Source organism: Triticum urartu, chromosome 7A (genome assembly GCF_056163025.1).
Source record: "Triticum urartu cultivar PI428250 chromosome 7A, HENAU_Tu73, whole genome shotgun sequence".
Classification (NCBI taxonomy): domain Eukaryota; kingdom Viridiplantae; phylum Streptophyta; class Magnoliopsida; order Poales; family Poaceae; genus Triticum; species Triticum urartu.
The window spans coordinates 736,551,446-736,569,770 of NC_141879.1; the positions used below are offsets into that span (position 1 = coordinate 736,551,446).

Genomic DNA, 18,325 nt, shown 5'->3' on the forward strand with positions numbered 1-18,325 from the left:
GCCGCCCTCGTAGTGTTTTTTAGCTTTCTTAGCCACAATGTAATCCATACGACTCTTTGGACAAAGGGAGCTAGGTCGTCCTTTAGACAGCACACGTTGTGGAGGAAGCAGTTGGGTTTCTGACCCAAAATCAGTTATGGTATGTCGGACAGAATTTGCTTGTTCGGCGATATTATCAATAAGCATATCTGAAGCCTTCTTACTTGCAATTTTTTCTTTTGCCTTGCATATAGCTGCGAACGCCGTTTGGAATGACTCAAACCCGGACTCTGCCTCCTTGATAAGGTCCATAGCAGCAACATATAGAATTTCTTCTATACGTAATTTGAGAAGACAGCTCCCCCATTTCACCCTCGTTTGCCAGGTGCAGTGGCCTTGATTCCCTTGCCCATAAAGTCCATCATTTGACTATATTCCTTGGTGGAATCTTGCCAATATTGTTCTGAACCAAGACCTGACAAAATAAATTTGTGAGACAGATGTGCAATCATTAATGTAGTAGATTAAGACGCATGTCATAGGACCATAATGAAAATATGTGCATGCCCTTAATGAATGGCAGCACAACAATCCGACATGATCAAAAAATCCACAATTACATGTGACAAAATCCCCACCGTCTTCCACTTTGACAGTGAATATTTTTTTTGTCATAATCAGACGGCTAGTTGCGGCGACAACTTGACCTTGTAGACATGTCCAGGGTTGGAACGGCGTGCATCAAAAGAGCCTGATCTAAAAGGTTCATGTGAAATTTTTTCGTACAAGGCCTTCGTGTACACAGCCGCTGCATCTATCTCGATAGTAGCGCCAATTACAAGCCGTCTTCATGTCTATTATTCAGTGGAACAAATATATAAATGCGTGAGATAAAATAAAATAATATCATAGAGTAGCTGGGTTATTAATGCATGCATTTCTTTTATACCTGCTTGCTGACATAGTTTGCCTCGTCTTCTGCCTGGCTCCTAGATTCAAGCAATTTGTTGTACTGCTTAACAAACAAGTCCATTGGGGATGATCTGCTGATGAACTTTTTCAGGAGATGATTCGCACTCTCGCTCCGTTGCGTGCTGGTCATTCCGGCACAGAATATGCCCATGAAGTATGGCATTGCCCACATGTCCCTCCATTTGAAAATCCTGCGAAGGTACTTGTTTCCTTGAAGTTTGTATTTTTTTTAATCAATTGATGCCACCTCCGCTCAAATGATTCTACATCCGTCTCTTCATTTACTATCGCGTGGAATTTCTTCTTGAAGACAGAGTGTTTGCTGTACAGACGTCCAATTTTCTCTTTCAACACATTTAACACATGCCATCTGCACCACCTATGACGGGTGTGGGGCATTGTAGTCCGTAAAGCATTTTGCATAGCTTTGCATTGATCTGTAGGAGTACAAAAGAAAATTGATCAAACTAAGGTGAACATATAATAGCATATGTAGAACCTGATAACCTACAACAATGTATGAAGAAAACTTTTATAATCTGACCTGTCAATATAGTAGTAGGATGTTTCCCATCCATCAAGTCAATAAATTTTCTGAATGCCCACTCAAATGTAGGAGTCTTTTCATCAACCATGAGGACGCCACCAAAAATAATAGACTGGAAATCGTTATTCACACCAACAAAAAGCCCAAATGGCATGTTATATAGGTTGGTCCTGTAAGTGGTCGAAAGTAACCACCTCACCAAAATGTGCATAATCTAGCCGGTTTTTACCATTACACCATATTACTATTTTCACCCTGCTTTCACCGTCTACTTGCACGCAAACTTTGAAGTCCGGATCTTTGGCACTCATATCCTGAAGTATACTAGTGGTTTTGTCCATATCATCGGCGATAGAATCATGAGCTATGCTTGCGCACAGTGTTCTCAATGTCTACTTCCTAAAAGGCACGCCTAGAGAAGAACCAAGACCTGACCATAATATGTTGTATATCTGGTCAAACCTGATGTTGTTCTCCCTGAGGTTACGAATAAAATCCTTTGCTAAAGGACTTATGACGCTATGTGATTTCTACTGTTTTTTCTCGCCACACTTCACAGATAGTGGGTGATTGTGCTTGTTAATGAAAACGGTCACATACCATCCATGGTCGTCAGTTCGATGTAGTCTTATACGAGCTTCACAACGAGTGCGACATGTTGTTGTGTTGGGCCTTTCTTCTTTGCCCTGTGATAATGGTAAAGAGACGGAGTCATAGGCAGAAAAAAAGTATGAACCACTAAACCGACCGAGACCATACAAACAATTAAGTTTAAAATGATGCATATCGCACACTGGCAAACGATGTCCTGCATTGTTCTGTAATTTTTGCTATTAGTGCTACTCTTTCCATAGCGAATACCAAAGCCACCCTCCCAAGAGAACATGTTGTAGAAATCGTAAGCTTCATCCTTTGAATCAAAAATTGTCCCAACACTTGGAACCTGCATCGCCCCTAAAAGCAGCGCATTCCACACACTTCTGGAACCGACTTTTTACCGAAGGGGCAATTCTGTAGTCCAGTCCTTCGAACGCTTCCCGTTTACTACATATTTTGGCAAAACCGTTATAGAGTATTAAACCGAAGTTTAGACTAACGTATTCGTCCAGCAAAAATGTAGAGAAACAAAACAACCGTGGAGTATTAAAACATGACCTTTTTGCACAGTGTACTTAAAAGACTCTGCTAAATATTTTTATAAACATGATTTTTTGGCATATTGTGCTTAAAAGACTGTGCTAAACCTTTACTTTTAGTGAACAAATAAGTAAATTACATTTTGGCTTTTATAGTGATATGTTTTTGCCAAGAACATATTGTTGTACCTGCAAAAATTGATGAAGTTTTACGGCGGCAAATACAGTCTAAAGATAGTACTCATAAAAAAAACTACCTGGTATCTACACACAAAACCTGGTTATCCTGAGCGTGTGATGATGGACGAGCGCAGGATGATGGCGTTGTTTGGCGTCGTGGTGGCATCGACGACAGCTAAACCGGGCAAGGTAGATGCAACATTACATCACTCAAGATGGATTGGTGGCAGGTGGCTGCGGCGGCCTCATACCCGATAGGCGTCCTGATTGAGTAGTGCGCCGGACTGGTGGGTGTCCCATACCCGGCAGGCGTCCTGGTTGGGACCTCAAGTCTTAGATGTTAGGTTTGGCTGCGAGGTCTGTTTGGTATTACGCCCAGAATATCAGCATCCCTACATCAATTGGATAGGAGTAGCGACAGATGTTGCCTAGACGGTGGCTTTAGTCTTACTGTTGTATGATTTTGTAAGGTCTTGTATGAATAATTAATAAAGTAGATGCATGCATCGTCCAGATGCAGAGATCGGAGTCCTCCTCCATTTCTTAAAAAAAATCTACACACAAAACCTGGAGTTTAGCTGATGGTTCACGTTAATGAAAACTTCGCTGTAACTATCGAACAAGACTAATTAACAACAAAATGACACTTGACAGTTCAGATAGTATGCCATTATCACCATCGTACAGCACAGAAAAATTACTTCTAACAATAGTTAAACAATCCCAGTAGAAAATAAATCAAAATGTACTACTTTTTCCACTTCGGTGCCGATCTTCCAGATTGCAGTTCTGAGAACTCTGGATTCGTTGTGATTGAGTCAACAACACCACAGCCAGGATTAGAACAATCTGATAGCTCGGTGCCGCCTTTGTTTGATCTGCAAGGAGGGGGGCGCAGGTGCTTGAGTCATTTTTTCAAGGGAAAAAGATAAGTATGCAAATCAAACATGAGACGGCATCTTTTTGATAGCTGCTGAACAGGGTAAATACCTGTTAGAGAGCGCATCCATGCCAACGCGAGTGAGAGCACGGCCATGTGCTGATGGTCTAAAGAGGTGGCTTCTTCGCTAGCCATGGATGGAGCTCTCATGCTGCAAGCAAAGGAGTTGTGGCGCAAAATGGGCTCCTTATCCGCAATATGTAGCGGGTCTGGAAGATGAACAGTATCACAGATGAATGAGCAGAGGATTGCTTTTTTATTCATTGGGCATTGGCTCAAGTGCTAAAGCGTTTAGATAGGTGTGCCATCCATCATTACGAAGAAAAAAAAAACTAGCCTCCGCAGGCCTAGGGGTGTGCCAGCTAATCGGTGCAATCAAAGAGACTAATGAGGCCTCGGGCTGTTTGGGCCTTAATCGTTTTTTTAATTCAAATGGTACACGGATCCACATGCAGAAGGCTGGGCAATCCAACGGCGTACCATGGTCCAGAATCATGCCTCTTCTTTATCGAGATAGAGTTTGGGATGGTACTGATCTTAAAATTACATTTAGGAGATGTTTCTGAGGAGCTTCTTATACTATGGTTTAAGCTTTTTGAAATAGCTAATTCCATTCAATTTTCTGATGTGGATGACTCTCTACTTTGCAATCTTAATTCTATTGGTGTTTAACTGTCAAATCTTTTAATAAAATTGTTAATTTCAGAGGAGTTCTCCCTAGCAATGCCCCTGCTGTCTAAAATTCCTGCCAGGAATCATATTTTTCTGTGGCTGTTGGTCAACAACAAAATATTGACTAGGGATAACCTGTGCAAGAGACAGAATGCTCCTGATACTACCTGTGTTTTTTGTTCAGAATCTGAATCCTGTCACCATATTTTTTTAGTTGCCTTGTTTCGATTGAGTTCTGGAAAGCTGTCACGAGGATTACTGGCTATAGGGGGGGACATAAATATGTTTTCTTTCTCTGCTTGCTGGGCGGGCAGTGATAGACTGGCCAGGCCCGGAACGCCAAGGGTCGTGCCTCGGCTTGGAGGCTAGGCACACGGGCTGGCACGGCATGGAGTATGCCAGAGTTCATCAGGGAAGTCAATGGCCTCGATTTCTGCCATGTCCTTGAAGAGAGCGATGGAGCGGTTGTCTGCATGCTTCAGATGCTCAAAGAAGAGGGTGTTGCCCTTGTTGTGGATTGAGTTGTGGACGGTGACAAGGTAGCATGAGGAAGATGAGCAACGTGGCACCACAGCTTGATGACGAGACAACGAATGTCGGAGAGCCACGGTGGGTGTGGAACTGTGGATGGCGTCGCGGATGAAAGATGACGGTGTCGACACTTGGGAGGCACCAACAAGGGCATTGGAGGCCAAGCCCATGTCGGAGGAAAATATTGATCACGGAAAGAGAAAAAAAATTATGCTTTATGTACATATGCCTTGGAGGAAACAAGCAAGATTTCACGCTTGAGTGAAACAGATTGATAAACAACTGTGTACATACCCAGAGCTCGAAATCCAATGGGTAGGGGTTTGTAGAATTTACACCTGTAGGAGTGTAGGTACGGACCATATAAAATGTCAAGTTTTGGACATGAACACTTCCATTACAAAATATTTCTCACACAAAGAGGAAGATTTATACCTTCTGCACAGTACAGCTGCCTTCAGCGAGACAAGCAATATCTCACACTTCAGTGAAATAGGTTGAGGTGGTACTTGAGAAGTAGAGTCAAGAGCTGCAGCCTGTTGTGTGCCTAAGACCTCTGAAAGTCACCATGTCAGACTCTCAGTGAAAATAAATATATTCACACCTTTTTGATATAGTACTACAGAATCATCAGATAGTGAGTTCTGTAAGAAAAACAAAGAAAGCACAATTTTTAACATAAAGACAGAAAAACCAACAGGATTAATAGAATGAAGGAAAAATATAGATTGCAGGAAAAGAACAGTATGCTACTCCCTCCTAACCATAGTTCAAAGTTGCGACACTTATTTTGAATCGGAGGAAGTAGTATTGATCAGAACCATTCGTTTTCTCTCAGTATATGAACTTAAGGAAATAGACAATGGCAAAATAACTGAACTTATTTACATGTTGCAAATGTTGACAAATGTTCGAAGAGATGGACAAATAAGGTGTTCCATAATGAATGACAATGTTTGGACAGCTCCTCTTTCAGGCAAGAGTGTGACGTGAATCAACAGTTGGCCAGATAAGTATTCTTATTACTAATGATGGGTGCGCATGCAAAAAAAAAAATTCTACCTAATCCAAGTGTCAAGCAATATCTGGCAAAAGAATAAAATAAATAGCTCAATCAAGTCTCACAAGACTGTAGTTCAGAAAACATATTCCAAATGCGCAAAATTACAATACATATATTAGCATCATATAGACAAACAATGGACATAAATTAAGCAGTGCTACCTCCTATTTGACTAAGACGCAGCAAACAGGACACATCCAATTGATACATATATTGAGTTGCTTGTTTGACACACACAACACATGACACATCCAATTGGATCAATTTGACTGAGCTCGGATGGGATCCGTACATGGATACATCATACATGCATGCAGAGCTAGTGCCCAGTGGCTACTCCAATTAGAACATAATGAAGTATATAAGTGCATAACAGAGAAAACCTTGTAGAAGCAGGAAGCGACGGGAGCAGACGGCGTGGCGTGGCGGCTTCTGGACCGGCTCGGCAGCTCGGCGCACGGGAGACAAGCACGCCAGCGCCGGGGTGAGGCACGGAGGCAGCCAGGCAGGGGAGCGGCTCCAATTCACACCGGAGTGGGCACTGGGGAGCGGGAAGCAGAGCCGGGTTCCGGAGAGGGACATGGCGAGCGGCGGCCGGGAGTGCTCCCGCCGGTGTGGGGACTGGGGAGAGCCGGAGGGGGGCGGCTGCGGCTCGTCCGTGCAGGGCGCAGCTGCTTCAGAGGCTGGGATCGGACCGCTGTTCACTCTGATGCTTATTAGTACCACCTTGCTGGACGACCAGCAGTAGCAGCAGCTTATATACCGCCGAGCGTGGCAGCGCGCGCTTGTGACTCCAGCTACGTGGAGGGCTAAAGAGTTGATGCTGTGGGGTTGTGGGCTAGAAGCCCGTGGCAAAAAGGAAGGGTTCATTGGCCTAGGCGTACAGGATGTCCTACGCCCTAGGCATTCAGGCGTGTGTTGTCCGCTGTGGGAATTTCCCCGGCCATAGCCTATCGTGTGCTGCTAGAGTGCTTTCGTGATGCACATGGGTTCGCTCACTCAACTCCATATACTAACTCCTTTTGCGAGGATGGTAATGCATGATCAGTAATTTTAGTCTGCAAGCACGGCAATTTTCCTGCCAAAAAACACGCTGAAACGGATTTGCCATGGAAGCAACTAGCACGCTAATCTCAGCAACCTAGGTTATAGAGTTATAGGCGAACCACCACCTGTCACTCGACTCATCGTCTTCATCCGTGGAGAAGGAGAATTGGGCGCGATAGTCACGCTGCTTGAGCTTGATAACAACAATGGCGTTGCCAGGCAGCTGCGTAGCCAAGCCAGGAGGGGGTGTGCCGGGGCGGCGCTAGGGGTATTCTTGGGTCTTCACGTGAATACCGGTGATCTTTACAAAACAGTGACAATTTTTGAAAAACAGCAATGATTTTGGCAAAATGAATACACAAGAATACCCGGATGCAAATTCCTGGAGGGTGTGGAGCCACAAGCCACCATGACCAGCATGTAGGCGATGGTGTGGACGTGTGGTCACCATCGAAACAGTACCGGTCGGCCGTGCAGAAATCGCCGAGGTGGGAGAAGAAGTACTCCGCACGGTTCGACCTCTGAATGCCAGAGTTCATCAGAAAAGTCGATGGCTTCATTTCAGCCATGTCCTCGAAGAGAGTGGTGGAGCGGTTGTCTGCGTTCTCCATCACTCCATGAGCTCGAAGAAGAGGGTGTTGCCCTCGTGTGGATTAGGTTGCGGCAGGTGATGCGGTAGTGCTCCTTGGCGTTGGGAAAGGTGGGCAGCGTGGGCCACGGCTTGATGACGAGACGGCGAATGTCAGAGAGCCACGGTGGGTGTTGATGGCGTCGCGGATGAAAACAGAAGGTGCGGTGCATGGCCACCTTCAGGCGGATGTAGGAGAGGATTGAAACCTCGCGCACGAGGCACTTGGAGGTGGTGGTGCAGGGAAGCCCATGTGACCATGTCGGAGGAAAATATTGATCAGACAAAGAGCAAAAAAAAAGTATATGCTTTCGGTACATGTGCCTTCGAGGAAACAAGCAAGATTTCACATCCAGTTGTAAATTGATCACCGTGCACGCACACGGCCGCCTACATGTTCTGAATGATTCTGAAAATAATGGTTGCAGAATGTGTGGCCTTAACGTTTACATACAGAAGCAACCACTCGATTTCCATGTTTCAGCCTGTAATAACCTTTTTTACTTGGCACGATTATATCAAAAGTTTGAATTGTTATGAAAAGATAGATATATTCACCTCCATGTCCATCAAGTTTGGCAATCAGGTAGGAGGTAGCTGCTAAACATGCAGACTGCAATCAGGGCTCCAACTCAAATTCCAGTAACACACAAGTTCAGAGCTGCCAAAACTGACAGAAAAAGATGCAGTGATAGGAGCTATAAGGGCGGCTGCACATCCGTGTTAAACGAACAAATGTAAAAGGAAGCAGTTCAAACATACAACGAAATTGGTTTTACATTTTCAATTATATGGAATCTTATATATATTTTACTTCATGTACTATGTGACCGGACGATGGATTTGATGTCCAGGGAAGTGTCATCTTCAGAAGAGCGGGCTGAAACCTGAACTGGCAAGACTGGTAGGAGTAGCTTGAAGAGCACAGCTGTTAGCATACAGACAGACACAGTAAGGCTCCATCTTGATGAATCTCACTGATTTCATTTCAAAGTAATATTACAGTTCTATTACAGGCTCGTGAACATATTCAGTGGCACGGCCTCACCGGGCGACAGCCTGATGCCTCCTCCGCTATGTGCCACTGTAACGAGTTGCTACTTGCTACCTAAAGGTGAAGACACCAAGGATGATGATTCTCTTTCGAAGGAAGCTCCGGTATATATATCCATGACTGAAGAAATGATTATCTTGGGTAGAGCGGTATATATTCTTACACAAATAATTTTTTATACCTTCTCCACAGTACAGGTGCCTTCAGCGAGGCAAGAAATATTTCACACTTCAGTGAAATAGATTGAGGTGGTCCTTGAGAATGAGAAGTAGCATTAAGAGCTGCAGCCTATTGTGTGCCTGAAATTTCTGAAATTTTGTTCAAGCACGTGAACAAATCAACATCTCAGTGGAAACTATGTATTTATTCTGATACGCTACAGAATCATCGGATATTGAGTCACAATATATGTAGAAAATCATATATAGAGGGCCATTTTTTACTTACTATGTTTCCATCACACTGATTCTGTTACCAATCAGGATTACAAATTTTATTATAGGCTCATGAAAATTGCCAACGCAACCGTTTATAGCAAAGAAGAGTATGCTAGTATTGATTGACAAACCAAAACTGTACAGAAAAAGACACATTATAAGAAAAGGGTGGTTGTAACTTACTGTAGCAGCCAGTGTTGGGTCTTCGTGTGCAGGGGGGGTGTCATCTTCAGACAAGTAGGCTGAAACCTGAACTTGCAAGATTCAGGTTGTCCCTTCACAAGTAGCATCAAGATATGCAACCTGCTGTGTACCAAATTAAACATCAGAAACGTATCCAACACTACACTGAAAAAATATCACCTAAAGTGGAAAAATATATATATTGCAACCTGCTGTGTACCTAGAAACTTCTGAAATCATATCGCACTACACGAAAAAAACACAAAAAGTGAAAAATATATACTTACTCTGATATACTACAGAATCATCAGATAGCGAGTTCTTGAAGGAAAACAAACACAGAAGACATTTGTTAACATACAGACATAACTCATTATGATAGGTGTTTATTCAGAATCATCCATCTCAGTATCTGAACTTGAAGGAATAGACAGGTACACAACGGGGGAATAACTGAACTTAATTATGAATTTACAAACGTTGACAAATGTTTGAAGAATTGGACAGGTGAGTGTTTCATAACAGATGACAATGTATGGGCAGCTCCTTGCGCAGGTATATGACCCAACGGGACTGCTTGCTGACATTAACTCCCTGGTCACACCTTTACTGCTAAGCCGGATATAGCGTTGGAACTCTGTTTTGGGGTCACTGCCATACTCCATGACATCATTAGGCTGATTGTTTTGAACCTGTAGAAAACAATACAATTCATACAAACATCACAAAAGTTCAAGCAGCGTTCCAGAAGTAAATGAATATGGGAGGAAAACAATCATTGCCAACCTCCTGTAAATCAGATATTGCATCTTCGAGGACAAGAGCTTTTTTCAAGTATTTATTTGCTGTTTCCTCATAAGCAACGAGACACCGCTGAGGACAGAACATCATTTTAGTAAGATAAAGTAACAATCATTATAGTGTTCGAGAGAAATGATGGTAAATAACATAGTGGCCTGTGATGTATTTTCGTACCAAAAATGCATTTGGCACTAGTCCTCGCTTAATAACATCATGGGTGGGAAGTGGGAATTTCGGAAGAACCTACATAGCCAGATGTACCTTCATATGGCAGTAGTGTCACAAGGTAAAAATGAGCACAGAAAGGACACAAACCATGGAAGGAAGAGCTCCCCAGATAAATGCCCTCATCCTAAACTGCGGCAGCCCATAACAACCCGCAACCATCATCCCAAGCCTGGCCTGGTAGTTCATAGAGACAAGGCGACTCAATGCATAGTGGCCGAGGAACCCATCTGCAAATTTCAAGATGTCTACAACGTTCTCCATAAGAACATATTTAGGTCGCAGATATTTCACAATATCCATAAAGACAACCAATTGCTTGTTCTTTTCATCCGTCAGCGGATCATCAGGCTTTCTGAATCTGTTGAATCCACTAACGCCTTGGCAGGGAGGACCCCCACAAATAAGATCCACAGAGCCCTTCGGAATATACACAATTAGATGCCACAATAAAACTAGCACAAATGGAACAAGGAGGGATATAATCTTACAGGCAAAGGCAGAATGGAATCCCTATATCCACTCTGAACAAATTCTTTAATGCACTCATAGGAATAGCTGAAATGCAAACAAGGATGAGAAACCACTGATGAAAATTAAAGAGACAAATGTAATAAAAAAGATGCCAACCTCAGACCATCAATTGGCTCCCATGTATCTTGACTAGCATCATATTTTTTTCCACCGAACCTATTTAAATAATCCTTCTCTTTAGACAAAAATCATATACTCATGTCCATGGTAGCAAGCGTAGAATAATACAGACAGGAACATAAGTAACTCTGAAATCTAAAGGAATTGAACAGATATGTAATCAAGTCTGCAGTACCTTAAACCATAAGCCATTTTTTCCAGTCTTATTTGGATCGCCATAGCATATATCAACAAGCCTCTCTACCTCAAATACATCCTTTGGTAGAGATTCGTTTTCATCATTTCCATCATCGTTTGATGCCTGAGCTAGATCAGAGCCCAAAGAATTGCTGCCGTGGATGACATATTTCTTACAGAGTGCATTCCACTGTTGAAGGAGGGATAGGAAATCTTCAGCCTTCTCATTTCGTACCTACAGTTAGAGGGGAAAGGCGTACAAGTCAATATCTCTGGTTGATGAAAAAGGGAATGCAATCAGTGGCACTTTGCCAATTTTAACTACCTGTGTTGAAGGGTGGTTATGCTTTAGGCTCTCACAAGCATGTGAGTTCATGTCCACAGCCCATTTCTGCACAAGAGAACCTTAACACTGTCAATTATAGGGTCAGCTACAGTGCTACGCCTTTTCGAAAAAAGCTACAGCGCTACGACGTACAAATCACAACACATACAGTTTCTAGTTTTATGCCAGCCAATTCTGCACCAAGGCAGAGCCCTGTTGACATAGCCCCACACCCTGAATATAGATCGAGCATACTGTATGTCACAAGATCAGCCACTGGTTTCCCCTCTTCACAAGATATATTTGAAGTTGCATCACTGTCTTCTGCATCATCATTTTCTACAACAAAATAACTCATCAATAAACATGACAAGAAATATCATGGTAGTGCAATTGTTGATGAATGCATTTTAGTTTGTGAAATGTACCTCTGAGATGTATTAAAATCAGTACAGATATGTACCATTATAGTGTAAGACAGTTCAGTATCACAACAATATACTATCCAAGTCCACTGTGTTGTTTAATTAAATAAGTTGCCTACAGGCATCACCGAGCAAGACATGTGAAGATTCCAACAGAAACAAAATACACCTATAAATTATTACCTGCTGGCAAATTTGCAAATGTGGAACATGCCACCGAGTAAGACATATCATAATAGTAATCAGAATTTGATATTAACCGATCTTTTGCCTGTGGTATCTCCTGTAGTTGTTTGACAAAACAGAAATATAAAAGATCAACACAAACCTGACAAGTAGTATGTAATAAGCCTACTTTAACTTGAAAGAAAAAATCACTTACATTTGGGGCAACATAAATTATGTTCAGTTTACAAATTATTGACTCAATCATGTTGTCATTCTTTTCCTCTGAAAGGAAAACACGCCTATCATTATGTTGATGATCATGGACCTTAAGCAGCTTCGGTGAGATGACCTGCAAGTTAAACTGATGAACTCAGTGCGTGCGTGGAGTAATATGACTGTTAGTTAGTACGTTGTGGGCTTTATTTCTGAAACAATGCATTATTTTTATCCTGTTAATTCACTCCAAGGAAAGAAAAGCCAGAAATTCAGGATAAAAATGTTGTGCAAGGTTGAAAATGCAACAGCTAAAAGAAAAGTTAAAAATATTATGCAAGTTGCATTCTATTGTGCAATGCATTTGTCTTAGGCACGTGCTCAATTGCCTTTTAAAAAGGAAAACACCTTCATAATACATACCGTATCCGCCGCAAGGAAAAACCAACGGCATGTGAAGTATGATCTGTCATCTCTACCTTGAAAAAACTCTGTAATACGGCCAATGTAACTCTCTTCATCGGGACCAGCCTGCAGCCACTCAAAATAACAACATAATTAGCAAACTTGGTGGATGTCTGAAGGTTAACAGCATGCCAGAAACAGAAAGCAGCACCACATTCAACAGTTTGCGTGACAAAAAAAAGGCAACATGTGCTGCTGAATTAATCATCTCCATACGTTTTTATTTCCAGCATTGGACATAATTTAATTATTATATATGCAACAATACCTCCAAACTGAATGTTTGGCAGTTAGCAGCATCAGCATTCCAGAAATAACAGGGAGCAGAGCATTTCAAGAGTTAGCATAACGGAAATGGCGCATGTGCTGTATATGTCCAATACTGTAGGAATTAACCCTCTAGCTAAGAAATTAATGGCAATCAATTAAAATAGAAGGAACCTAGGACCTCGACAATCATCAATCATTAAATCCAGAAATTGATTTAGGTACGTCTTTAATCTTCATCATCGAACATGATTTAACTAGTTTACATGCAAACTTTCAGTATACATATAGTACAATAATATCTCCAAATTGAAGTTCTGGAAGTTAACAGCATGCCAGAAACAAGAAGGAGCAGAGCATTTCATCAGTTATCAACTTAGCATCCAGAAATAATGGCAGTCGATCAATTAAAAAGCAATAATGCACCGAAATAAAGCATACTACGAACTAAGCAATCACTCATTCTTCGGATGCAGTAGCAACTAATGGTTGACCTTGATGAAGACATCGTCATTGAGATTGAATATGACATTGTCGACAGAAGCAGAAGTGTAGTGGCACCGGGCACTGATCTGCTCCCCTTCCCAATATGCAAAGCTGCTGTACATATGGAATGAAGTCCAGTTCAGGTTTACATATAGAGTACATTTTGAAAGCAGGCAGCGCAAATGAATGAGCTCCCTCCCTTTGAGTCTTTGACATGATTACAACCGGGTGAGCAGAGGGAATGATGAGAATCGATTCAGAGATGCATACCCCGTAGTGCGCGAATGGTGAGAACCCTGCAGCAGAAAGTTGAAGGATTTTCTTCAGTCAGACTCACTTCCGATGCAGGAAGGAACATAATTAATATGCGTACCACCGATCTAAGTGCTGAGAGTCTGAGACTGAGACAGAGACAGAGACTGACCGACGACACACGTACCTTGGTTTTGCTGTACCTGTGCGGCCACCGCCGCCTGGCCTCTCCTTGCTGGGCCAGGCCACCCTCTTCCACCACGCGCCCGCTCCGAGCGCGGGGACGGGCTCCGGTTCGGGCACCTCCTCTTCCAGCATTCTCATGGCCTCCGCGTCCGGCTCCTCGGCGCAGTACATGTCGTCGCGTTCGATCGCGGCCGGCGCCTTGGGCTTGTCCTCCGTGGCCTCTCGCTTAGGGGCAGGAGGGGGCCTCGCCGCGCCGGTCCGCGCAGGCGCCGTCGGAGCGCGTCGTCGTCGGCCGCTCTGGACCGCTGCGGCATCGTCGGCTGGGACGCCGCGGAGGGCGCGAGCGCGCACGTCTCGTTGGCGATCATGGCGCCGGGCGCGTCCCCCACAACGGCCGGCATCGGTGCGCTGGGCCTGGTCTTGTGCCCCCTGGGTCTGGCCGCCGCCTTGCCGCCTGTTCCACCGGGAGGCTTCCCCGCGGCCCCGTGCCGGCGCTTGGCGCCCGAAGACGTCTGGCGTTCGTCCGCGTCGGCGTCCGGCTGTCTGTAGCGCAGCCTCGGTCTGGAAGAGGGCGGCGGCGCGAGCTGGTGGTGGCCTCACCCTCGCTCCTCACATGCTGACGCTGCCTGACCGTTTCGAGGAAAAACGCCAACACTTTCTCCTCCTCTTCTGCCTTTAACTCACTTTGCCTTGCCTCTCCTCCTCCTTCCTCCTTCCTGCTGCTGCGCTTGCGCGCGCTACGGGGAAAGATAAGAGGTACGTAGGTGCCGTGCCCGTGCGTGGTTTCAGTTTTTGAATTTTGAATTTCGAAAACGCTGCGTTGCCTTCCCCACCGATGATTGCGTTGCGTTGATTAATCCTCCCCCGCTGACGCTGATCCTCCTCTCCTCACATGCTGATGCTGCCAGGCGGTATTGCCGTTTCCACGAAAAACGCCACAAGCTTGTCCTCATCCCCAACTTTAAGTGCTTGCCTTGCCTGGCTTTTGCCCTCCTCTCTGTTGCGCCTGCGCGCGTACGCTCCGTTTCAAAATAGATGACTCAACTTTATACTAACTTTAGTACAAAGCTAGTAGAAAGTTGAGTCATCTATTTTGGAACGGAGGGGGTATGTTGTACCGTGCGTGATTTCAATTTCGAATTCCGAAAACGCGGGCGGAGGGAGAGGGCGAAAACTTCTTTAGTTTGTGGACGTTCGCCACCAATGATTTGCGTTGCATTGATTGTCCCTCCCCAGCAAAGGATGAAATGAACAAAGCCTCCTGCAATCCATGCGGCATGCGGCATGGGCAGACCGGCCAGGCATCCAGCCCAAAATCATGGGTCAGACCGGGCTTCATACTCGGGCTTTCATTTCCAACCCGGAGTATGTATGTATGTGCTCAGGTTTCAAGTTTTTAGCCTGAGACTGAGAGTAGTTCGGCCTGCCTACGCTAGTAATTTTTCGTTGGTGCCCATAATGCATTTAGCCAAAACAGCCCAACAAAAGAGCCTTACCCCAAACACCTGGTGCGACCAACAATGAGGCGGATCCTATTTGGTGCTTGAGGCACATGTTACTGTGCATTTTGCAAACGGGCACTTGAAGCCCTCCAAGCTGGGCCTGCCCGTTTAGCTATTTTTTTCCTTTTCTTTTTTCTTAACTTAAATTTCTTCGTGAACGTTTTCCAAAATCGGTATTTTTCTTAAAGAAAAGCGAAGAACTTTTTCAATTCGGGCTTGCTAAAAATCAGTCTCAACGTTTGCAACTTTTTTTCCTACCAATTGCAGCATCCATCTTGTTGGTTGTAGCATATTGCCCCTCATCGATTGTAGCACATCGTCTCACTGGTTGTAACATACGACATTGACGGTTGTAGCATTTTAATCACGCCGGTTGCTACATCAATTGTCATTGCTTGCAAAACCGTCGCAACATTTTTCATCGTCGGTTGTAGCATCTAGCCATGCCGTTTATAGCAAAACAACTACGCTGACCTCACTTGTCTGAGACTGAGTTCTAGACAGACCCTTTTCAATTTCGTAAACTGTTTATAGAATTGACCAACTTCATTCAGAATCAATGATCTTTATTTAAAATCGATGATTTTTACAGAAATTCTGCAAAATCAATGAACTTTTTTTTCCAAAATCGGTGAAAAATTTCAAAATCATTGAACTTTTTTCAGATTCAATAATTTTTTTAAAAAATCGATAAAAAATCAAAATTTATGACCTTTTTTTTTCAAATTCAATGATCTTTTAAAAAATTGAAGAACTTTTTTTCAAGTTCATGCAATATTTTTTGAAATCCTTGAATTTTTATGAATTCACGAGTTTCTTTTTCTTTTATTTGTGATTTTTTTTCTCTTTTTTCCCTCAAATGTGAACTAGTACATGGGCTAGCTCACCAACGCCGGTTCGTGGGCGCCACAGAGCTTTCCTGGCTCCTGAAGCGCTGAACAGGAGCTCCCCAACAAAGAGCCTTCCCCGAGCCCTTGGTGTGCACAACAAGCCATAAAAGCACCCGACCTAACCCTCATCGTCAAACTCTCAACATCGCATACACCTTGGGTTCGTTTTTCATCTGGAAATCAAGTAGAAATGTGTGCTTAAGAGGATTACCTTTTCAGCAGTGATCCCGTTATCAAATGCGCCACACAGTCTTTCTTTTGTAATAGCTCCCACAATAAGGTTTGGGAGTTGATACTCTGCCCTACAGGACCATATTTGTTAGTAAAGCGTTCAAAAAAGATTGAAATTGAGAGCACGAGAGGTATGAAGGATTCACAATATACAGCTACCACTATGCAACTGCCAACAATCTTTTCGATTGTGGAAGGTTAAGACAATAACGCTTTGCATCTTGGACGTCCATTTACAGTTAGGTTAATAAGCTTATAATAGGCAATCTATTGTTGCTGCATTTTTGTTCCTAGAGTTAGTACTTGACTCTAGTACGAAAGTTTGTATTGCTTTGGTTAATTATTGTTCGGTTCCCTGGGTACTTGTAAACTAAATTTAAGAGCGGAGGTAACTGAAATATGACTACATTAGTATGATATTGACGCTTGACAGTGCCTTTCAAGTTTGATATATCATCTCGTGATGACATGGTCTGTACAGGCTTAAAATCATCCAGACATTTGAGAAGGGGTAGCCTTTGCACTGCATTTCTACTTATTTGTTGGATTGCCTAAAAGGACGCATCTAAGAATTTAGTTCTAGTAATTTTTTTTTTTGCAAGCTCATGTGCAACTTTTTTAGTTAACAAGGACTTGATTATTCTTATATCTGTAGGAAAAACCAGTGAGTATGTTGGTCTGATAAAGGGAGAGCTGTCATCGAATATTACATTTGCTAGTCTGCTTCAATACTCTAAACTGATGTTACTTTCCAAACTACATTTTTCTCGAGTTATTTGTTGCTTTCTGGTGTCGCATATTTACTCGGATCGTAACAATTGACACAGAGGCTCCATCTGTAGATTTCGTTGATATCACCGTAAAGAAGGTAATGGGTGATGATGATCCTGTAACTGAGAGGGACAGAAATTCAGACCCGAGTTCATCGGTGAAGTTAGATGAAGTTGGTATAAGCAGTAGCAGCGTTGCTGCTGATGGTCAGGATAAAACTCTTGTTTTGGAAATAAGAGAGGAAGACAAAAAAGAGTAAAGCCAAGATTAAGAAGCCAAATTCTGTTTCACAGACAACTAAATCTCGCTATTATAAGTAACCACCTGTGCGTTATATAGTTGCTGATCCAGTGTTTTTCTTTCAAGGTATTTCCTTGGTTTTGGACCCTACATACCTTTATGAATAAGTCGAATTGGAATCTTATGCTGGGTTGGTCATCTTGATTCTGGGAAATCAACTTTATGTGGTCGATTGCTGCATGCCCTTGGGATAATTTCAAAAAAGTAAATGCATATAAATGAGAAAGAAGCGAAAGAAAAGGTCAGTTCTGAATGATTATCAATGTAATCGATATGTGTTGTCAGCTATGATGGACATTTTCTCCTGAATGCCATTACCAACTCCTCATCGTGATGTTTCAAAGCCACCGCGCGGTCCAATCTGTTATGTTATCTCATCCCGTATGCTGGGGCAAGTGGTGGCGTGTGGTAAATCAGCGTCTGGAGCAATCCGAAGCGATTCCAAGGTATCACAATGAGTTCCATTGCTTTCATTTCCAAGCAGATTACCCGCTAGACAATATTGGTAGACGCTGTCAAACGGAAGTACTGTTCTCAGTAATTGCAACCACCTTGCTTTGTCTGCTCGAAGCTGTCTGACCGTTCTCAAAAAAAAAAAAAAACCCCACGGTGCACGAA

General features: G+C 43.2%; 1 protein-coding gene and 2 pseudogenes across 2 annotated transcripts; all 3 read right to left on the bottom strand.

The window, feature by feature from the left end:
- Positions 1-656: 656 nt before the first annotated feature.
- LOC147962479 (protein FAR1-RELATED SEQUENCE 5-like) lies at positions 657-2,447 on the bottom strand (annotated as a pseudogene).
- A 996-nt stretch (positions 2,448-3,443) lies between these two features.
- On the bottom strand, positions 3,444-7,678 carry LOC125519663 (uncharacterized). The gene is made up of 6 exons (XM_087534203.1): positions 7,530-7,678; positions 6,404-6,750; positions 5,393-5,513; positions 5,252-5,295; positions 3,805-3,963; positions 3,444-3,692 (listed from the first exon to the last, which is right to left on the bottom strand). The coding sequence occupies exons 1-6, from the start codon at positions 7,676-7,678 to the stop codon at positions 3,553-3,555; spliced, it is 960 nt and encodes a 319-aa protein (XP_087390329.1). The 3' UTR covers positions 3,444-3,552.
- Positions 7,679-9,755: 2,077 nt separating this feature from the next.
- Positions 9,756-14,151, bottom strand: LOC125519521 (DNA (cytosine-5)-methyltransferase CMT1-like; annotated as a pseudogene). The gene is made up of 15 exons (XR_015610177.1): positions 14,031-14,151; positions 13,736-13,871; positions 13,584-13,689; positions 12,781-12,888; positions 12,359-12,493; positions 12,160-12,259; positions 11,721-11,890; positions 11,552-11,617; positions 11,225-11,461; positions 11,026-11,085; positions 10,887-10,953; positions 10,486-10,815; positions 10,345-10,413; positions 10,156-10,242; positions 9,756-10,061 (listed from the first exon to the last, which is right to left on the bottom strand). The product of XR_015610177.1 is annotated as a DNA (cytosine-5)-methyltransferase CMT1-like (transcript).
- Between the last annotated feature and the right edge of the window lie 4,174 nt (positions 14,152-18,325).